Source organism: Epinephelus lanceolatus, chromosome 4 (genome assembly GCF_041903045.1).
Source record: "Epinephelus lanceolatus isolate andai-2023 chromosome 4, ASM4190304v1, whole genome shotgun sequence".
NCBI lineage: Eukaryota > Metazoa > Chordata > Actinopteri > Perciformes > Serranidae > Epinephelus > Epinephelus lanceolatus.
Genome location: NC_135737.1, coordinates 33,166,680 through 33,190,456, shown reverse-complemented (window position 1 = coordinate 33,190,456; position 23,777 = coordinate 33,166,680). Strand labels below are relative to the sequence as shown.

Here is a 23,777-nt window from a genome sequence, read left to right as displayed (position 1 = left end):
CAGCTGTGTGCAGGCAGGCGGGCACAGAGGGGCGGTGCTGGCCCTCCCCCTGTAACACTCCCGGTGTCTGGCTGTGCTCCGTCACTGCTCGCAGGGATGGAGATGTTAGGCGAGCAGCAGCATGCTCTCAGTCACTGACAGCCAGGGAAGACAGCCATGAAAAAAATATTTGGAGCTCATCGGCAATGCGCCGTGCGAGGAGCGGTGTGGAGAGAGTGAGGTTGTCCCGCGATGAGCCGCCGACCTCCGGAGCGGACCGGAGCAGGAGGGGACATGAGGGCAGCCTGGATCCTGACTGTGACCACCCTCATCACGGCGCACACTACCGGGGGATCACCGCTGGTCCCGGACCCGGGGGTACTCCTTTATCTTGACCTAGTAGTAGTGTTTTGAAGTCAAGTGAAGTATCTTGAGTCACAGGTGGAGGTAAAATATGTGCGAAAATCTTAAAGGCTAGTGCTTAAGGAATAACCTTAAGCGATGGTGGCATTAACGAGTTATTTGTGTGGGATCTTGGTCGACTTTAACAGCTTTTAACATCGTTTTATTACCTTTGTACTTAATGATAGTCACTGGTTCTCATGAAAAATAAACATGATTTCTAACTGTTTGCTTTCGACTGAAGCTATAAAATGAACTCGAATAACCTACAAACTACTTTAAAGGCTTAATATCTGTAATTGGTGATGACCACCTTTCCTAAATAAGCCTATTTGAACTTCTGTTGTTGGAGTATAAACCTCTCCCGGGTCTAATTGGCCCCAAATATAAATTAGGTTTTTATGTAAAAATGGAAATCTGAGCATTTTGTGATTGACCTCTGAAAACAAAGTATATTAAACTTTTTTTTCCATGTATAACGCAGTATAAAACATGGAACATTTCTATATTTTCTGTATTAATATAAATTAGGGGAGACTGGGGATGATTGCAACACTTTTTGTTTGAGCAAGTGTAACTCAGTGGTTGTTTTTGTTAGAGCTCTTAAATTTTGATGCATGGTACCCATATTTGTCTGCTATAAATAACACATACTTTGACCTCTACTACACCATCACAGATTATGGAAATTAATGTCAAATACAAAGAGGTATATTGTTACAATGTACCCCAGTACCGGGGTGATGTAACAAGCTGGGGGATGGATGTAACAATTAAATTATTGTGCTTAAAAAAGATTCACAATAGGCTAAATGTATTAAAGCACTTCAATGAATAATAAAGAAGGAACAATAAACTTGTAAGGATACAATAATTATAATATTAAAATAAATAGAAATGTATAACATAAATACAAAAAAGGTTGATGTTTGAACAGCATTTTAACAATTGAACAACTTTCGAAGAGTAACTATTATCTGAGCAAACTAAGGCATAATCCCTATAGCCTATTTTTAATCTGATTGGAAGTTGTGGCAAATGTAGATGTCCTTGCCTGGGGTGCAGGCTTCGTGGGCCCAAAATCCACACTTTTTAAGAACTGTTACAACCCTCCCCATGCCTAGCAGCCATGAAAGAGCTAACAGTTTTTAGCATTCAGCTTCAAAGCTAGCACTAATGAAACACATCAAATTAAACTAGAGAAACTACTACTTGAACCTATGTAAGTGAAACAATTGTACATACAACACAATGGACACTATGCAAAAAACAACTGTGATGAAAATGTTTGGTTTCTCACCTGAAAAACTGTTTTTAGGCTCTAGAACAGACAAATTTGGACTCAGAGACATGCGGGACTCAGAGACATGCGGCTTCACCAGTGAGCTCCAATTGTAAATGGGCATGGACTATGTTGATGATGTCACCACAGCTCGTTTCTAGTTGGCCAAACTGAGAATGTTACAACTATCCCTTTCTTACAACCATCTCTGGTCTCCCCTATGCTATATTGTCCACATCAAATGTGCAAGCTGAGTTTGAAGCCACAGGAATGTTTACCAGGGTTTGGAAAGTCACTTTTGAAATGTGATAGGTTACGGATTATTAGTTACTGTGTTAAAAATGTGGTAGGGTATGTAATGCAACAATTTTAACTACCTTATAAAAGTATAGTAACTTATTATATCTGATTACTTTTTAATAACTTTCATAATAAATGTTTTAAACTGGGCAATAAAGCCGAAATTCATCCAGAAATTGGCTATAACAAAAGAAGGTGTTGCTGCACAGTGCGAAGATGCAAAACAACAGAATAAATGTTATATTCTACATAAAGAAAATCTTTATAGAAGAATATATCCTGATTTTACACCTTTGTTATCACCAACATTTACAAGATACTGACATATGTTGTCATCTCAAGTTGCAGTTATGTGCAAAAAATAAATAAATAAATAAGGATACTGGAGACTAACAACAACCAAAGCAAGGAGATCACATTGAGAGAAAAAAACAAGAAAAATAAATAATATTAATAATAATTAAACGAGCATACAAAAAAAAAAAAACATAACTAGTACATCATGGTGCATTCAAGCCTCAGTCAGACAGTCCAGAGTTCATTGTTCCTGGCAGTCTAATAATGGGTCCCAGGCTTTATAGAATCTTCAAGTTGAACTGTTAAGGGTGCATCGCATTTTCTCCAGCTTTATGTTACCAACATTTTTTTTAAATTCAAAATCGTTTTCATTGAAACTTTTCAGCATATATCACAAGTGCAGTGCTGAGCGGTCACTGCAGGAATATGAGATAAGCACAGTTATGTATCAACAGCAGCTGGCGTCAGTGCATCCAAAGAAATATGGATTAATCACAGTTGGATCTGTAACTGCAATTTAATTACATATTTTTTCCCTTTTAACTAACTACAGTTAATTTATTTTGTAATTTAATTACATGTAACTCCCCAACACTGAGTGATCCATTTGATCCTTTTCTACCTTTTGTGTTATAATAAGACCAGAATCAAAACCAACTTTAATGTTTTTGTTGTTGTCGTTGCTCTCAATGTACCAACACAGAAATTCGCATACAGTTAAAAACAAGGACAACAAAACTGAACAAAGGAAGAAAACAAAACAGAAATTAAAAGGACAGGGTTGTTATTTCATATTAATTTCATTCATCTCTATACATGCAGCAGGTGTCGGTGGGATCCCAAGTGGAAATAAAGCTAATCTCAACAAAACAAAAGGGTTAAACTGTGCCTTAAAATGACAAGACAACAAGACAACTTAAAAGAGAACTATACTGGAGGAATTTTCCCTCAGGCTATATTTGAAACTACTTATATCAAGGAAAAGTTAGATGTAACAAATACTGTCTGCGTTTTTAGTTTATTGTCCACAGCAACAGTTAATTTGGCCCTTTCAGCCATGTGCTATAGCTGCATATAGAGACATCCAGAGACCAAACCCAGTGCAACTATTTGTGTCTCAGGGTGTTTTGTGATTTTACAGTTTAATTGCCTCACTGTGGTTTCCACTGCTGTGTCGGAGCATACAGCATGTGGCTATTACATTTATATCCACAACTTTACTCTTGTTCCTACATAAAAGGCCTCCTGGCATGTTTCAGTGTCTCTGAAAGGACAAAGGGACATTTTTGTTGCACATTCCTGTTTGTCTGTCATCTCCTTAATTTTAATTTCCATCCCACCTTCACCACATCTGTAATCATAGCTGCGCCTGCTGTTGTCAGAACATGAAACCTGCTGCATCCACATGAGAGATCGTAATATTAAACTATCAATGTGGCTAATCTCAAACCGCAACGCAACACCAGCTGTTGTCATGTACCTTGTTGGTTCATTTTACAGTCTTTTATAGGCGTTAAAGTATGCATTAAATTCTTGTGAAATAACTATGAATTTTCAGGGACACCCCGGGGATTTTTCTCTCCTATGGGTGGTCCAGATCTATACATCTGCTGTGGCAGCCTACAGCAGCTACAGTGCAAATGGAAAATTATCTTTTATACTTTTATGATTTATTTTTCCCCTCATGGGGAGGTACGCCTCTCTGGGAATTTACCAGAGTGATTTAATGAGAAGTAAAGTGTTACTGTGAGATAATCATATTTTCACTGTGGAGTACTTGGATGCAAAATAATGATAGAGTAGTATTTACAAGTTTTATATCATTGGCAGGTTTTTCTGGAGAAGTATGGCTACCTGCATCAGGACCACCACGTCCACGATGCAGCTGAGATGCATTCGGCCATCTGGTAGGTGGTCTTCTTCTGTTCAGGCTACAGCAGGTAACTTTTGTCACCATATCCTGACAGTAGTACATGAGACAGATGATCTGCGAAAATTGTCAGATTGGCTCCTTCAGTTTCTCCTGATGGCTTTTTTGATGGCAAGAATCCACCACACCTGAACGAAAACAGCCAATCAGAGCCTGGAGGAATCTCTAGCCCCTTTTGCACTGCCTGTTCAGGGCAGGAATATCACGCCATTATGCCACCTCACTGTTCTGTATATAAGGTATGATCGTGGAATAGGGGGACAGAGTGGTCGCATCTTAAAGCCGTCATGGGAGGTAGTAACAACTCCGAAGTGGTGTCTGTATAAATAGGACAGCCTGCAAGACGGGATTATGGGTGGCACAGGTGTGACATTTTGACGATGTGTTATGTGTGCGACCCGCTGTGGGAGATTTAAAAAGTAGCTAATAGCAGTTAGCGGCTAACCCAAAGAAGAACAGTGGCCGTAAATGTCTGCAAATTAGGAAAACAATGAGAATCAGGAGCTCCTTACCCTCAGAGCAGAGGACAAGTTCAGCTGTCATATAACAGGGGCAGTAGATGACTGCTATTGATACTTTAATGCCATTGTTGTTGTTTAGAAATCGCTGCTGATGTGTATGTTTTCTGTCACACTAGAGACCAAGGCTGTTGTGTTACATGTCGTGCCCATTATGCCAAAATGCAGTGTGTAATCACACACTTGGGCAGAATCATGCCGCCGTCATTGGGTCCATCCATTCATCCATTTTCATCCGCTTATCCGGGGCCAAGTCTCGGGGGCAGCAGACCAAGCAAAGCACCCCAGACGTCCCTCTCCCCAGCAACGCTTTCCAGCTCCTCCTGGGGGACCCCAAGGTGTTCCCAGGCCAGATGAGATATGTAATCCCTCCAGCATGTTCTGGGTCTGCCCCGGGGCCTCCTACCAGTTTGACGTGTCCAGAACACCTTCAACAGGAGGCGCCCAGGAGGCATCCTGATCAGATGGCCGAACCACCTCAACTGACCCTTTTCGACAGGAAGGAGCAGCGGCTCTACTCCGAGCTCCCTCCGGATGTCCGAGCTCCTCACCCTGTCTCTAAGACTGAGCCCAGCCACCCCATGGAGGAAACTCATTTCGGCTGCTAGTATCTGCGATAACATTCTTTTGGTCACTACCCAGAGCTCATGACCATAGGTGAGGGTTGGGACGTAGATGGACCAGTAAATCAAAAGCTTCACCTTCCGGCTCGGCTCCCTTTTCACCACGACAGTCCGGCGTAGCGCCTGCATCACTGCAGACGCCGCACCAAATTGCTGATCCATCTCACGCTCCATTCTACCCTCACTTATGAACAAAACCCCGAGATACTTGAACTCTCTCGCTTCAGGCAGTAACTCACTCCCAACCCGGAGAGGGCAATCCACGGGGTTTCCAGCAAATAACCATGGCCTCAGATTTGGAAGTGCTGCTGTTGTTTGGTTCTGCGTAAAAATGCACAGTAGGCATAAAGAAGGGACTTAGTAGTAGCCCTACAGCGTGAAATCTGTGTATAAAGGGCTTCTAATGCTGCACTGCAACAATGACAACGTGCATGGCGAAGACAAGTAAACACAGACAGACCGGTGACAAAAGCTTTCTTTCACTTTCACAGAAGAAGACTGTCATCATACTCCTTTTGCATTTGAGACTGTGTCAGAGACTCTTTTGAGCTCTGATTGGTTGTTTTTGTTCAGGTGTGGTGGATTCTTGCAAAAGCTATTAGACAAACTAGGAGCAGCCAGAGGAACTTTATTTTTTCCCACATCATCTGTTTCCTGTACCACTGTTAGGATAAAATGATTGTTTCGGGTTTTATAAGTTACCTTCTGTAGCTTTAAAGTTTTTTCGTGCTGGTGAGCCGGAGACATGTGGTTAGCAGTTGTTTCAGAAACAAATCACAACACGTCCTGCAACGAATGATGATTTTAGAACAAAGTGATACATGTTTTTCTCTATATACAGAATTAGATGGTGTTCAGTGTGTTCATCAGTGTTAGGAATGAGCTTGGTGCGGGACAAGCCCCAGGGCTGAACATCAGCGCAGGGCCGTAAAACACACCCTTACCTCTGCACTGGGAAACCTCTCCTGAACCCTCTCTGAACCATTCAGGAATGTCAAGAACCTCGCCCTCTGGCCCACATACTGACTACTGTAATGGAAACTGATTGAAAAGCTTCACTTGTGCTGAAAGCTTGGACTGAGCATTGGGTAGTCAACTGTGTGTGATTGACAAACATGGAAAATGTCAACATGTTCGTCTCATTTGGTGCACATGAAGCAGCAATATCCCCAACCTTTGCTTTGAGACGTCACATCAATCTACTGTAAGTCACCGCTCCTCAGAAACACAAAAGGACCGCAGAGGTTCAGAGTGGGTAGAGACTGAGTATCCAGGTCATTTTAAATTGATTGAAAAGCCAAATGCCTGTTCAGGAAAATCATCACACAAACATTTCCTGTCTCTGCAGCGAGTTCCAGTGGTTGTCCCGGCTTCCTGTCACAGGCAGACTTGACAGCGCCACCCTGAGGCAGATGGCCGAGCCCCGCTGTGGGGTGTCGGATGAGGGCAGCCAGGAGATCTGGGCTCAGAGAGTAAACGCCATCTTCACCGCAAAGAGCAGACGACCACAGCACCGCAGGAGGCGCTCTGCTGGGCAAGGTATTGTGTGTCACATGTTCATACCTGTTTTTGAGAATCTATATGAGAGAGCATGTATGTTTCTGTGCAGCAGAGATCTAACTGAGCAAGCTGTGATCTCATTCATCGTGCCTTGTTAGTGGAGGTTTTGTGTGTCCTGTTGTGGAGTGGTCATAAAGACAACAGTTAACTGGGAGGGTCCTCCTCCATAAACTGAAGCACTAAATAGAGCTGAGGGGTGTAATTAAAGCTGGTGGAGTGTCTGGCGTTGCACGTGTCTGCTTGGATTGTTCCTGCTTTTAGCTGCAATTATACAAGTCCATGTTTCCTGTGCGTCATTTTTATTAAGGGAAAACTTCAGCTCCAGATTAGGACTTATGCTCCTTTGTGGGATGAGAAAGTTTGAGCCCATGTAACCTACTGGATAGTTTCTCTATGATTGTAAAATGATTTTGGAGATTTCAGGACTTCTCTGAACAACAGCAATGTATCCTGCAGCTTGAGTTCCAGTTCACAGTTGCTCTTTGGGCTCCTCCGTTATATTTTATAAGCTGTGTCTCAACATATACTGCAGTTTAGTGTCGCAAGTGTTTTCAAGACTTTGTAACAACCGCATAAAACTGACGTCTTTTCAACTTTACTTTCAACAAAACTGGATGTCAGTGGACGTCCTTAAATGGTTGTCTTTATTAATGACATGAATCATATTTTTCAGCTTTAAACCAAACTTAGACCTCGAGGAATGACGTTTTTGAAACCTTTTCAACAACCAAAAGACGTCTTTTCACCTTTCACTTTTCTACCAAGCGTCTGGCAAGGTTGTCTTTTCAACAACTTTTTTCTTGGTGGGATATATGATAAATGTATTTATATGTAAGTCTTGGAAAAGCTGTGACTGGGGCGCCCAGTGGCTCAGTGTTTAGGGCAGGCATCCCATGTACAAAAGCATTGTCCTTGCTGCAGTTGCCATAAGTTTGATTCTGGCCTGTGGCCCTTTGCTGCGCGTCATCCACTCTTTCATTCCCCCTTCACAATTAACTCTCTCCAATCAAATACAAGTAAAAAGCCCAACACAACACAATTTTAATGATTTTTTTAGGCTAAATAAAGGCCATGACGAGCTGACCACATTTTGCCTGAAAAACAACATTCATTAATCTCTTGGGCTTGGTGGGTATAGTTTGTTTCTTCCCCTAAATTCCTTTAAAGAATTATTGAGGCCTTTGTTGGAGATTATCCTAATTTTCTGCTGTAAACACCGTAATAAATGCATTCATTGGTGAGCAGATCTCTGCAATCTGAACTGGCTAAAGACTGCAGGATTTAAAGTGTTTAACGGTGGTTAAGAGTGCAGCTGCCAGATTTCTTGCAGACTCCACAAGGAAATTGACGTCCCCCCTCATATTTTAAGGTGCTTTACAGAAAATCTTTCAGAGTTGTAATTTGTCCCCTCTTGAACATGTGGAAGATATTGAGTGAAGCCAGGATCAAAATCTTTAAAACTATAATGGATTTTTTTAAACCATATGGGGCGTTTTTTTTACCTTCTCATGCATGGGTCTTCAGTTTAGGTTGTCGAAGCCACATGGGTCATGGAATCTGTGAATATGTTGATGTGAGCTGGATATCTCAAAAATGAAGCACTGAATTTCGATTAAATTTGGTAGAGAGTCAGAGCACAGACCCAGGAGTAAATTATTATTACTTATGATTGGATCTGGATCAATTTTAGCCTTATGTTTTTCACTTGTGTATAAGGTTTAGGGAGGCTTAATGGTGATTTAATGGTGATTTCAACCAGCTAAAACTTCTCCTGGTTGGAATTCCTTCAGTGTTCTTTGTTAAGGAGGTTTTTGCCGAGAGCCAAATTATCCGCAGAGGTCTCTTTGTCTCCAAAACAAATGGACCAGGTGATATAAATTAGTAAAAACACTATATGAAGCAGTGTTGAATTAAAAAAAAAAAAATCTACTGTAGAAACATGGTGGTGCAACATGGCAAGCTTCATACACAAGGACCTGCTCCTTATCTATTTAAACGGCTCATTTTAAGGGAAAGAAAACAAAAAGATTCTCATTTTCAGATGATTATACACTAAAGAAAACATACCTATTATATCCCATCTCTGCCAATGTATATCCCCTAATATCCTTCACACTGGACCTTTAAGTTTCCATCTGTTTTATTCTTGCTGTCTCTCTTACATGCCGTCATTCTTTAATCTCTTTTGTGAATGAACAGCAGCAGTCTGGTGACAGCACCAGGTTTTCCTCTCCCTCCCTTTCTACTCGTGCCTCGAGCCTCTTGGTGTGTGAAGCCGCTGCATTCCTTCCTGTCACTGACGAGGTTGGCTAATGTTCAGGGAATGCAGCGGCAGCTGATGTTTGCCGCTGTCTCTTCGTGTCAGTACCTGACATGTTCCCTCTGGTAAACACATCCATAACTGACGGGCTGGCTTACACTGTTTGCCAGAGTGGCTGACTACCTCAATGGCCAGAAACCTTACTGGCTGAGTGGATATCTTGCTGAGTGACGGAGTGTTTGGGTGGATTACAGTCTGTTCTTGATGAAGAAAACAATTGACTGCCATTATTTTAGACCCTGACGTGACTCATGTGACAGGTGGCAGCAGCATTACGCAAAGAGCAGCGTTGAGTGGCAGATACTTTTACACCCTCAGGCCAAACCTCTTTTAGATCTGGATTCATATATCCACTGATGTAGTGTAGCAATGTAATGACTTAATTGGGAGTGTAGTAAGGTGGTGTAGCTGCCGCCTTGTACTCAAACATTGGTTTGCTTTGCCCAACAGTGGCAGCAGATATGTTTCTGCCTGTGACTTGAAGAGTGCTTACTGGGAGAGTTTTGTGTTGCTTGAACAGATTCAGACTTGGTAAAATACCAGTAAACCTGCCTTAGTTAGGTAAACTTTGAATTACTTGTGTACAGCCCATGGCAGTGTTAGTCAGTCAGTGCACCACTTTGTCCAGACTGGAACATCTCAACAGCTATTGGAAGGATTGGCAAGAAGTTTTGTTCAAACATTTTTTGTCCCCAGAGAGTGAATCCTCCTGAATTTAACGATCCCTGACTTTTCCTTTAGCACCACTCAGTTCACATTTACTGTTGTGTGGGAAATGTTTTGACAATAACTGGATGAATTCAGTGAATTTTGGTACAGACATTCATATCCTCCTCAGGATAAATTAGCCCTTCACTAAGTCCCGACTGTCCAGGGTCCGACAACAACACAGGTGTGCTCCATTGACTCTAATGCAGTCGTTTCAGATTTCCCTCATTTTCAGGCTGGTTTTGTGGATTTGGAGCTAAATGTTGTGTCTGGGGCATGTCGTGTATTAATAATACTCGTTACCTGGAGAGGTTGGAAAAAGATATACGTTTCTTCCCTGTTCCAAAACCAAAATCAAACCCTGAAAAGTGTAGGGTTAGCTAGCTAGCTACTGAAGATATAGCCTACTGAATGCATACACATGCTGCTTTTGCTTTTTAATGATTACTAACAGTGTCTTTTGTCTCAAACATTGGTTTGCTTTGCCCAACAGTGGCAGCAGATATGTTTCTGCCTGTGACTTGAAGAGTGCTTACTGGTGTCTTTTGTTTTTAACTGGTGCTCGGAGAAACACACAAGAATTCCAATGTACCTGTACTGTGATGTATTTGTGCAAATGGCAATAAAACTCTATTCTATTCTAAAAAAAAGACCAACCCTGCTGTACAGGAACCAGTGAAGGGAAGCAGGGAAACTTTGCTGATATTCATCCAGCTCTGTGTCATCGCAGTGTGCGCAGATGAACGAGATCCCTGCCCATCTGGCAGCGGAGGTCTGGGTGCTGACAGCAGTACAGGGTTAATCCCAACAGCGTTCATCTGCACACACTGCGATGCCTCACAGCTGGTTCTATATCAGCAAAGTTTCCCTTTATATTCATTGTCTTCTGTGGCGATCAGCAGTGATGTGGTGGTTCACTTTTACACTGTGATCTGTAGCCTATAGTTCAGCTTTAGCTTCTAACTATCTTTGTCTTTTTAGCCTGTTGTTGCTGCTGAGTCAGTTTGACATCCTGGATATATCCTTCAAACACAGACTGTAGACCCCATGATCTAAATGTAACGCTTGTCTCTTGGCGTTGTTTGTCCTCGACGGCTGACACTGACTGCTAATCACAGCCTGCAGACACCAGTAACATGCAGATGTTGCAGCCTGTTTATTCACTCTCAGCTGTGGTGTGATGTGATATTGTTTTGTGTGAACATAGCTGCCTCTGTGAGCTTCCTGGAAACTGAAAACAAACCTTGACATGTGGTGGAATCCAGTGGTCGTTCACGCTGATATTTACAGAGCTGACATTCCACCACCCTTGTCAAAGATAAGAGCTAGAGGTGCGATAGGTGTGATAGGTGTGTGTGTGTGTGTGTATTTTTCAGAGGTGTGGATCTATGTTTGTCCTTCCCTGGAAACTGTTAAACACTTTATTGCCATTTTACAACTTCATCACTTACATTATTTCAACGCGTACACAGATTGGAGCTCACTAGCATTGTCATGAGCATGTTAGCACGCCGACGTTAGCGTTTAGTTGACACCACTAACAAACAAAATCTCTCTGCACCTCCACAAACAATAACCCTGGCTATCAGATGATCTCAGTCACTTCCTAATGCATGTGATAACCCACCCTCCCCACACTGCTGCTATAGAGGGCATCATGATAATTGCTTCCATAAGGGAAGTCGGGGAATGTCTTGTGTATCTGACTTCCTGGCTTCTCCTGCTGTCCTCTGGGACCTCTTATTCTGCGGTGGTCTGGGATGGAGGGAAGGCGCCAGAGCTCTGCTCAGAGTACAGATTTGCACACATCATGTGGCAACAAGCGTGTATTTCATCTGGGAATGAAACATGACGCTGGAGTGGGTTCAAGTGTTCCACGGACTTTAATGTTCCAGATATTAAACTGTGAATAAAAATCAGACTTTTAAAGCAGAATTCAGGTTGTAACGGCAGCGATGTTACTCCTGAGGTTGAATTCTTAACTACTTGTATCTTTTTTTCTCCCTCAAATGAATCTAAATCAAAGGTCTGACTCTTATTCACTCCCGTACAGCTGTGGTGTTCAAGGCCCTGCTGCCTCCATTAAATGCTAAGGTTAAAGTTTACATAGCTCTCATGATTACGCTGAGATTAGCGTTGAGGTATTTCTGAAGCACAAATTCTGTTTGTGTGTTTACACACACTGATGTCATTGCCAGACCCATGTCTTAATGGCTCCAGATATCCAGATATTTTCTTTTCTCCAGGGTGCTATTGAGGTCTCATGGCGGTTCACAGTATGTAGTGCATATCTCTTGTTTATCGCTCTCATCTTTCACATGACTCTCTGCTGTGTATCATTTCACTGTATCCAAATAACTCAAAGCTCTACGGTCTCAAACCTGTGTGCCTCAGCCCTCCATGTCCTTCGCAGAAGTGTGCAGTACAGGCGTATGTGCAGACCTCCCACTCACATTTGGCCTCCGCGTCGGGGCAAACATACATCGACCGCAACTTTAAATATTTTGACAACTGCAAGTGTGCTTGAGCGATCTTGCCACTTTCTAGCTGAGCCTCAAATCTGAAAGTATGTGTAAATGTGTAAAGCTCTTAGACATGTTGTCTTAAGTGCATTAGCTATTTGATTCTCGCACTCTGTGTCTCACCCTCTTAAGCCCTCTCACCAACACAAGTACAAGTACTTTTAAAAGGCTGTGCCCTTTGCTAGAGTTATTACCACCTCATCTGTTTTTCTGCATGTCAGATGTGTTTAAAACCTGGAAATCTTACTATATAATGAAGAAAACTGTCTGTGTCTCTGTTCCATGTTTTTCTCCTCACTGACTTGGTCAGTCCATGTGAAATTTGGCACAGTGGTAGAGGGTCATGAGAGGATATGAATGAAGCAATATTACATCAGTTGGTCAAAGGGGGGCGCTATAGCAACCGATTGAAATTGCAAACATTGAATGGGCATATCTCATGCCCTGTATGTCGTAGAGACATGAAACTTTGCACAGAGATGCCTCTCCTCATGAGGAACAAATTTGCCTCAAGAGCCCATAACTTCCGGTTATATAGATTTTCCGCCATTTTGAATTTTTTGAAAAACACTTAAAATCGATCTCTTCCTAGGAAGTTTGACCGATCTGCACGAAACTCTGTGAACATAATCAATGGACCAATATCTAAAGTTCCTTCTTGGCAAAAGTTGGAAAACTTACTAAAACTGAGCTTCTATAAGGCAATGAATATTGCGGAGGGCGTGGCTCATCACATAAAGGTGTATAACATCTCAAGGGTTTCACCGATCACCACGCAACTTTGTAGGCATATGACCACACATAATCTGAGGGGACCCCTCCATTATTGACCCCATCAAACAAAATGGGGGCGCTAGAGAGCTAATTTCTTATCTAGGCCTAACCGCCATATGGATTTTTGCTAAACTTGGTAGATATGTAGAACAGAACGCCTCAAGGTGACTGGAGAAATTTAACTCTAATTGGCAACTGGGTGGGTGGCACTATAACAACAGAAAAATGCTTACAAATGGCTAAAATGCGACCGATTGCTGTGGCTCCCCCTGTGGCCCAATGTTTGTTTGTTTTTCTAATTTTTGGTATGACTAAGTCATGGTATGGTATGCTGTACATAATCACGGAAACTGTCAGTGTGTCATTCTGTCAGTCAGTCATTCTGTCTGTCCCACGTTTTTCTACTCACTGACGTGGTCAATCTATGTGAAACTGCACATAGGCATTGAGGACTGGCATAGGTAGAAGGTGACAAAGCTACCAATGGGTATGGACTAGTTATGATATAAACGACATGTAAAATACTGGAAAAATGATTAGAGATAGACCCTGTTCCTGTACAAGTACTCTGCTGCCCATGTAGTACTCATTTTGGTTTCGACCTATAAATAAAAATAAAGTTTATCTTAATGTAAAGATCAGTTTGTCTGCACAGTTAATTTCACTGACAGTTGCAGTCCAGTTGTCCTTTGTTAGAGGGTGTGTATGTGCCCGTTTCCATTTAAATTATTGATTAATTACTTAAAATAAAAATATTATTAAGAGATATTCATCCCGCATTTTAAGTTTATTTGCCCAGGTGTAATGGAACAAAAGAGCAATCATCTTCTATTCGAATATTTACCAGAAGTCCATCAAATATAAAAATGTGGATGATTGATGATTGATGACTTTATGTCTTGTAATTCTTCTCCTTGTTTAAAATGTGTTCAGCAACTCTTCCAGCAGCTCTATCCACTCTTACACAGTCCAGCCTCTCCAGCTGCCTCTCCCTAAAGGTTCATATTATCTAATGATTGTTTCCTGCGAGGCGCCCTCTCCTCCTGCCCGTCGTGAACGTGTGCTGCACGGATGAGAGCTTGTATGCGTTTGCTTTGTCTCCAGATTGCTGCGATGACTAATCCTACATACATACGAAGAGATTAGCATTTAGTAAATTAAAGAGCGGCTGAATTTCCTTCTGTCTCTGAACAAATGTGAGATTCTGAAGTTTGCGACACATGTAATTACGTCTAAGCTGAGAAACCACAGACACGTGTTTAAGTAAATTGTTTAGTCAAGCGTGTACTCAGAGTGCTTGTTAGTTTACCCAGCTGTGAGCTAATGTGGTTAACATCCTATCATTTTGGATGTAGAGAGGTTCTACTTCAAAACATCCCGGCTGAACATGGGATATCTGGCATCAGATTCATGATACAGATATGCAAGATGTAAATATGTAGCTACGCCAGTAGGTAATAATTATATAAACTGTTTATGAAACCTCTTCCAAAACCGCATTATATGTCAATAACAAAACCGGTAGAAATATGCAGACATGATTTCAAACATGTTTGTATGCAAACAGACAGAAAACAGCCAGATTATCTTGTCTCAGTGTATGAAGGAGTTTGGCAGATGCTTCTCAGGAATTTTAAAACCATCAGCTCCAAGCTCATTCATTTCTACTGAAGAGGTACATTTTTAAAAACAAGCCAAGAATATATACTTTCATTAAAAACAGCTCCAATTATCCCAAAACAGTGATATAGTGCAGGATATGAATCTTGATAACAATAACGTTGATGATGACAATTGAACCAGTGCTGACCAAAGAGTAAGAAAAGTCATGTAGTATAAATATAATATTGGATAATATAAAAACAAAAAAATTAACCACTGATTCAAATTTCTTTTTAATGAATTTCTTTAAAAGTTTTTGAATTAGTTTGTGTTTTTGCTGCTTAGAAAGCTGCAGCCGCCCCAGTCAAACAATTCAATCCAAAATTCTGAACTTTTTATCAGAACCAAACTTCACAAAGTTTAGGTTATGTCTCGTCAGAAATGCTGTTATAGTTGTTATTCTTGCAGTATATCATTTTAAAGCTCTGTTATAATGGAATGATCTATCAGTAAAATATGGTGTTAGTTATAAGTGCATTTGTACAGGCATTCAGAATAGTCCTGTTGCAGTGTTTAAGGTCAAAGGTCAAATTCTGTCATCCCCAGTGTCAGGGAAATGGAACTGATAGATAGATTATAGTCTAAGCTTTACAATGATATGCAACTCTATGATGTTCTGTGGAGAGCTCCCTCTTTTATACCGGCTCTATGTGTGAAAAAACATGGAAAAATTGTAATGATGGAGGGATGGAAAAAGGAATGATAGCACATAGAAAGATACCATTGCTGCAATACTATCATGCATTGTCCAACACTATGGACATAAACTTTAAAAAAAAAAATCACTCTGAGAAATGGTCCCTCCAAATTGGCACAACCAGCCCTTGGCTCATGGACTAAGTTGGCCATGGTAGATTTTAGCATCATTCAAGCATGAGTAAATTGTGCATTCATTAGGGACTATATAGCCACCGTGACATCAACTATAGCTTGTGGATTCCTGTTTTGAACATACTGGATGGCAAGATAGCACCTTGCCTGGTGCATACGGCAAAAAAGGTTTTGAGCGTCCAGGTTCACTTGTGTGGTATGCGGCCCACTGTATGTGTAGTAGTGTTTCCCCCGCTGGCCCTGCCAGCGAGTTCCTTCTCAGCTCATAGGCTTTAAATTGTGATGACATCACATATTTTTTAATCACTTTTTCTCAGCTCCAGGAAAGTTTTACAAATATAAAACCTCAATGGGAATACAAGAAATCATGATAGAAGGAGGTATAATGTACCTTGTTTGCAGTTTGAGGTGTCCTGTTAACAGTTTTAGAGACATCTCTTTTATAATGGTAGTCTATGGGGAAAATGCAAGGCTGAGTTCCTGGAGGCAGGTTTTGAAGCTTCAAGTTTGGCATTTTGGCCAATGCCATGTTGGATTTTTGGAGCAAGAAGTGACCATATTTGGACAAGAAGGTGGCACTGTGGAGGAGTGAGGGCTGACTCATGACTCATAGGCCATGTTTACACGAAAACGATTCACTGAAAACAGAATCATTTTTCATTTTCGTTTTGAAAAAAGTTCAGCACTTTGACGACAATGTTTTGATAACAATTGCCGTGCACACGGATCCGCAAAAATGACCAAAAACGGTGCAGTATACATGCCAGGCCAGTAGTTGGCGGTGTGACGCTTACGCTTCCTTCTACAGAGTGGTGATGTATAAACAAACAAAATGGCAACCGTACGAACGTTTGTCTGGACGGACGACGAGGTGGAGTTGCTACAGTAAATCAACACTATGATGGAGAAGCGTTGATAAATTCAACAGGGTGAGCAGCACAAGCAGAGCTCGGGAGTCCGCCATTGTTGTTGTAATGCTCGACTTTCTCGCGCATGCCTAGTGACTGGAAGCGTAATGCGCATGTGCGAAAAGTCTGTTTTCAGAGGAGCTGCATATTGCGAGTTTACATGAGAACGGAGATGGAAAACGGAACGGAAAATTGCACTCTGGAACCCGTTTTCAAAGCATTGCGTTTTCAGGCACCCAAAACACCGCTGTCGTGTAAACGATCAGCCAAAACACAACTAAAGTTTTTGTTTTCAGTTGAAATCGTTGTCGTATAAATGGGACCATAGACTGTGGTGACACCTCACAGACAGCCTGTTACTCAAAGTGACCACGCCCCTAATCATGCATAACTTTCAGCCTTTTTTCTGCTGTAAAGTTGGGCATTTTATCATGGGTGTCTATGGAGATTGACTCACTCTTGGAGCCAACCTCAAGTAGCCATTTAAGGAGCTGCAGCTGGCTTCACTTTTCAGTTGTGCAGGTTGCTGCTTGGTATTTACAGCAGGGCGCTGTATTCAGGCCACACAAATCTAACTGATGTGTGCTGTGAGGCTGTAGGCTTTAGCTGTTCATTTTTTCTGTTCTTTTTATACATTTTAATTTGTTGTATTTGAACATCCCTGGCTCTGTGTTTTGCCAACATTTTTGTCAACAAACAGCTCATTTCTTTGCATGGATGTCTGTGGTAGCATTACAAGGAAAAACACATTTCCGCAAATGTAAAACAACAGTTGTTCTCTTGTGTAATTCAAGTGCAAAATGAAAACATCAAATAGAGAAACATTTTACGGTGGCAGCTGTACATGCAACAACAAAATAATGAGCCAGACTCGGACACACAAGCCAATATTTTTTACAAAGCCAACTGAAAAGACTCATGGAATATGGTGTAGGTGGAAAAAGGTTAAAGTGGTCACTTCTGTCACTCTGGAAGGGAAGACAGCATCCCATGCCATTCAAATATGTAGCTCTCATAACTCATATATGCTGAATTATTACGGTACATTCTGTTTTATTGCCAAGCAGTTGAAGTTGAAACACTGTCAAGCTTTTTCTTTCTGATTATCTGAGCTTATCTGCAGTTGCACCAGCTATAAGTCTGTGATGAATAAGATTGTGAGCTTCATACCTGCAGGTCTCATATCTCTGTTTCCTCTTTCTGTGTGTGTGTGTGTGTGTGTGTGTGTTTTCTCCAGCAGAGAAGTGGTACAAACGTCATCTGACCTACCAGATAGTGAACTGGCCTCGCCACCTGCCTCTGGGCTCTGTGCGGCTGGCAGTGCGCACTGCCTTCCAGCTTTGGAGCAACGTGTCTGGCCTGGTGTTCCAGGAGGCCCCTGAAGGCCCTGCAGACATCCGGCTGGCATTTTACGAGGGAGACCACAACGACGGGGCCAGCAATGCCTTTGATGGACCAGGTCAGAGATTCAAGTCATCACTAATCTATCTGCCTGTTCCATAGTTTTAATTAGTGTGTGTGTGTGTGTGTGTGTGTGTGTGTGTGTGATGACTGTTTTTGTTATTCATCCCTTGAACTTCCTGAATAAGTAAAGCTAAACACATCCTGCTGTTTATGTGAACACACAATAACCGGATTACTGTGGATAAACCAGATTAAAATATTAGTTTGAATACACACTCTGCACTGACCTGAATTACACGGTAACAAGAGTTTACATGATTTGAAAAACATCTTATTAACTAATCAGGTCAGTGTATTTAAGGATGTGTGGTCACCTGCAGGACACATTGTATTAGTGCCACAAGTGTGGAATAGTGTACAGTATGATACAGTCGGAGCAGTAGTCTCCAGTGTTTTTTGCATGTGACCTTTTAGTATTAGGCTAAATCTACCTGCAACTCCTCCTCAGAGTGCATGTTTGATCCAGGAGCAGTATTTGTGATCTTCTCAAACTGTTTCATTTTAAAATTTAATAGAGGGTTTATTGTAAAACACAAGGTTATTCTGTGTGCTCTGTGTACATAAGACAGGAAAAGGCAGGACATGATGTCAAGCTCAGCTCACATCCCAGCTACATCAGCTGATCTCAAACAGCCCAATCAACTGATGAAGCCGCTGACTGATGGAAGGGAGTCAGCTGATAGATCACGAGTCCTTTCTATACAACCAATTGGCGCATCTCATTCAGGGCGCCCTATTTAAACTGCTCTGGCCTGCCTACTGTTGCTGCTTCCACAGCAAGCTGCTTTGCAACCCACCTCCACCCCAGCTCCTCCTTTTCATATTGTGTCTGACTTATCAATGTCATTTCTGTTTGTCATTGATGCTGCTTTGTTCTGTTCCTGGAGGGTCTTTGCTGCTGCTCTCCCTGCCTTAGGCTTTACATGTAAGCACATGGAAGGGCAGGGAGGTTTGCTCTCTCGGCCTCAGGCTTTCTGCATTTGCACGTGGAAGGGCAGAGAGGTGTACTCTCTCCGCCTTAAGACTTTTCACGTAGGTGCTTGGAAGAGGCTTTCTGCATAGGCCAAGGAAAAGCAGAGAGGCCCCAGAACAGAGCCATGCTGCCAAATATAATACTGCAAATGGAAATAACGTTTACTTTGACTAAAGTGTTCCTGACTGAAATAAGATATTAGTGTTTCTGACATTGGTTATCATCTTGTGACCTGTTGTGAAGGTCCTGACCCACTGGTTTTCAGTGTTAATAATAGTTTCAGTTTATCCACTGATATCACTGATACACTATTCAAATAATTCAATACTATACAACTGACCAGTTACTTACTCGAGCCACCACTCAGTGTTTGTGAATATATAACTTTATTTCAGTCAGATATGAGGGGTTGAACTGTAAAGTGTCTCTGATTCTTTCAGGAGGAACTCTGGCTCACGCCTTCCTGCCTCGCCGAGGGGAAGCCCACTTCGACATGGCGGAGAGGTGGACGCTAAATGGACACAAGGGACACAACCTTTTCATGGTGACTGCCCATGAGATCGGACACACTCTGGGACTGGAGCACTCCCCGGTCCGTCACGCCCTGATGTCGCCATACTACAGGAAACTTGGTCGCAGCCTGGTGCTGAGCTGGGACGACATCATCGCAGTGCAGCAGCTGTACGGTGAGAAGATGGATTTATTCAGCCATGCAAATCCTTTATGTGGGTTGTTACAAACTCATACTGCGTCAATAAGAATTGTTAAAAAATGTTTTACTAATGTTTATGTTCCTTAAAATGTCTGACATTTACTATACTGTAGTAAAGCTCAGTATACAATACTACAAACAGGAAGCCAGTCACATTTGTTGTATTAGCAGAGGTAGACAAAAGAAGAGGTGAACACAATAGAGCCTTCAAAGCTACCAGATAAGTAGAATTAGCCTGGATAACAAGTGGAGGAATCTCAATATCCTCATATCAAAGCCAGTAATTGAACTTTATTATATTTGCTGCCCAATATTAAAAGAGAATATTCGGTAGCGCCATTCCATCCAATGTCTTCAGCCTCTGTAAAATCTGACGTCCTAACCGAGGAGTCTTTATATTCCAGACAAATTCCAAGATAAGACTTTCTACTTTGCAGAAAAAGGGGGGGGGGAGACAGATTAATACACATTGAAATAAATATGAAAAATACAGGAAAATATTCATCTTGACAGTTGATCATTCTAGCAGCAACAGACAGATTCAGCAGGGCCCATCGCTCAAAGTCTTGTTTAATTTTCATGAGCAAGGAAACCAAATTTTTCCTTTAAAGGTTATCTAACGTGTCGGCCACATATACATCAAGATAAACAAAGCCAGAAAGCCAATCGTTGTCTAATACGAGAAACACATCAACAGGGGGAACAAACTTCGACATAACACTGGCAAAGAAATCTGAAACCTCCAGCACAGAGTGGACGATCAGCACAGAGAGCAGAGTTTGCATTTGCTTAGTGAAAGTTTTGACAGCAAACAGTAGTATGTGCAGTTTTTTGATTTGAACTGGACCCTGGAGCTTCCTTCTGATATTATTGTATGTTTCATAACCACTTATATTTTGTCAGCCACTGCCAGTTACAAGCTAACAAACAACATGAACAATTAAAAGATGCTAACTACACTAACCATTCTGATACAACTGCTAGACGCTGAGTTTGGTGCACAACAGACTCCCAATCTGAGTCTGACTGAGGCACAAGTATATGGATGAATCACTGATGAGTCCCATTTCAGCATGTTTTTTTTTTAGTTTTTTTTTTTTTAAGTGGTTAAAATATGAATCATAGCAAACATACTTCATGTGTCTGAAGGGGAACTTTAAAATCATGTCCCTGATTCAAACATTTCTAAGATACCTCATGAAGCTTAACAGCGACTCAAGGGGAATGTTGCTCTGTGGAGTGAAAAGTGTGGGGTCCTAAGGTCAGGAGAAACGCTAAACATCACACCTTCACTGGACACAGAGTTATTTTTACCACTTTTTCCTCAGGTTTAAAGTCTGAGTGGTCAGGGTAAAAAAACCTTTAGTGGACAGATGATAAATGTCTCAGGACGGCTGAGTTAATGATGGTGAAATGAGGCTGCACTTTAGAATGAACTCTTATTGTAATAGATGGAATATTTACATGAATTACTGACTCATAAAACCAGACCTGTCTTTGAGGAAACACAGTTTTTACTCTGCCGCCCATTAAATCATGAGTGGTGGCACTGAGCTGTGAAAAGGCCAGAGAGCCCGTCTGAAGGCCACCAGCTGCAAACAAAGAATGAGAATGAGTAGAGCAGTAAATGCTGCAGGGATTTCTTTGAAACCTGGAACAGTTAGCACTATCTTCCTAGTAGTATCCAAGTAGTGTCTCTTTGGCACAATTGACCCTTCGCTAAGGCCATGTTTACACGAAAATGATCCACTGAAAACAGAATCGTTTCTCAATTTCGTTTTGAAAAAAGTTCTGCGTTTAGACGACCATGTTTTGATAACAATCGCCGTGCACATGGATCCACAAAAATGACCAAAAACGCTGTAGTATACATGCCAGGCCAGTAGTGAGACACAGCTGTGCTCCATTGACTTTTATGCAGTCGTTTCGATTTTCTTCATTTTCAGGCTGGTTTTGTGGATTTGGAGCTAAATGTTGTGCCTGGAGCACGTCGTGTATTAATGACACTCGTTACCTGGAGAGGTTGGAAAAAGATATACGTTTCTTCCCTGTTCCAAAACCAAAATCAAACCCTGAAAAGTGTAGGGTTAGCTAGCTAGCTACTGAAGATACAGCCTACTGAATGTATACACCTAACAAAGCTCACGTGTGATTTAAGTCCATGGCAGCATTATTCATGGAAGAGATCACCGAAAGGCTTCATTTGTAGAACAGAGAGACAGAACAGACAGCTTTTTTCAGTCACTTCAATTTGTATTCTTGGCAAACACAATAAAACATCACATCTTGAAAACAAAGAGTTAAGTTCTTCCTGTCTCCAGTTCCAGCTCTGCGGCCTCTCAGCTGCTGGGAAAATAGACTGAGGGCAGCAGAGGTGGTGCGAACGTCAAAATACCACCCTGCCCTGAAACACACACATACACACACTGACACAACACACAGATACACACACTCAGAAGCGTGTTTGTGTGTCATTATTATCCAGCCTCTCACACTGTGTTTATCTGTGTGTTTTGTTGGCTCTGTTGTGATAGATTGCTGGTGTTGTTGCAGAGTGTGAGATCATCACACGTCTTTGTGCATGACAAATATAATAGTTTCTGTTTACCGAGAGTGTGTTGTCCCTCCTGGCATTTTTAAGGCAGGTTTCCACATGTGCAGAGTTCTCCTGTTGTTTGTGTTTTCTGCACTGCTATGATACTGATTTCACTGCAGCAGCTGCAAAACAACATCTTTAAAGTAGCTCCTTCAAGGACTTGACCTCCTCTGGGTGCTCAGAATGTACAAGATGCAAATAGTGCATCAAGTGATTCCCCTGCTTTGATTTTGAAATGAGGTGTGAGGCAGCTGCAAAGGGCCGGTGAAGATGCAGCATGCCGCAGGAATGTTTGCTTCAGGATAGTCTCACAGTAATTTGGATAATTCAGCTCTGAACTTGAGATTCAGCTCAACACGAGCTCGCAGGCAGGCTGCCGTCCAGATTCCTCTTTTTCTGTTTAATATATGAGGAGTCCCATCTGCTCTGCCTCTGGAGATTTTCTGGCCTCAGCTTCCTAAAATGGTATCTGCCAGCCTGGTCTCCTCAGGGCCTCCCTTATTCGCTCTGCGTTAAAAAAGAAAACAGCAACTGACCACTCCGCTGCCACAGACACACATTTTAGGCTCAGTTATACTCGATAAGAGCAGCACCCTGATGCCACTTTGATTTATTATGTGACTGCAGATACTACCATTGAATTAATAGCCACTAATGAGCAGCAGTTAGAACAGATGATTAGATTTTAGTTGCTCATTGAGCTGTTTGTGTTTTTCATCAACACTGAAATGTTGGCACCACAACAGTGCACTCTGACTTTTTTATTTTGGTTCACAAATGTATTCATGGTTCTTTAGTGGTTCTTTTAGCAACATGCTTTTTACATGTTTGCTTATCAACCTGATTTCCATCCTGTGGTAGTAATTTCTGCAGACTGCAGATGTCTCACGTAAATGTCAGACAGCTACAGAGACAGACGTGGACGCAAACTGTAACTGACAGGACTGCAGGCGCTGTGAAAATGCTACATCTGCTTACAGACATGAGCTGTAGGCAGTATGTGAATGTTGAATGTTGTGTGTGTGTGTGTGTGTGTGTGTGTGTGTGTGTGTGTGTGTGTGTGAACCATTCCTCACGTTGGCATTGAGATCTGATGAAAAGCAGATGCGAGGCAGCTGAAATATGTCAGTCTCCAGAGCTCCTCTGATTGCTTGAAATCCCTTGGCAAATCTTATATTAAATAAATCTGACTCATAAGACGATGTATTATGTGCAGTATGTATTACATCACAATGTAGAAATACTCAGTTACAAATAACAGTCCTGCATTGAAAATGTCATGTTATTGTTATGACGTATTAAGCAAAATACACTTCAAGGATGCCTCAAAATGGCCTCTCTGAGTGTTACTGTGTGAAATATATTATAATTATTGATGCATTAAGGTAGATGCTGTACTCAAAAGTACATTTACCA

At 41.7% G+C, this 23,777-nt stretch overlaps 1 protein-coding gene across 2 annotated transcripts in view; it reads left to right on the top strand.

Annotated features, from left to right (window-relative positions):
• The first annotated feature begins 73 nt into the window (after positions 1 to 73).
• Positions 74 to 23,777, top strand: part of mmp28 (matrix metallopeptidase 28) — a 28,377-nt gene continuing 4,673 nt past the window's right edge. Inside the window, exons 1-5 of one of the 2 annotated variants that reach the window (XM_033631075.2) lie at positions 74 to 357; positions 4,091 to 4,167; positions 6,680 to 6,870; positions 17,857 to 18,075; positions 19,494 to 19,739. In XM_033631075.2, coding sequence (XP_033486966.1) covers positions 232 to 357; positions 4,091 to 4,167; positions 6,680 to 6,870; positions 17,857 to 18,075; positions 19,494 to 19,739 — 859 coding nt within the window. In that variant the 5' untranslated portion in view covers positions 74 to 231. Of the gene's footprint in view, positions 358 to 4,090; positions 4,168 to 6,679; positions 6,871 to 17,853; positions 18,076 to 19,493; positions 19,740 to 23,777 lie in introns of both variants that reach the window. The other variant, XM_033631074.2, reaches the window with a different exon arrangement.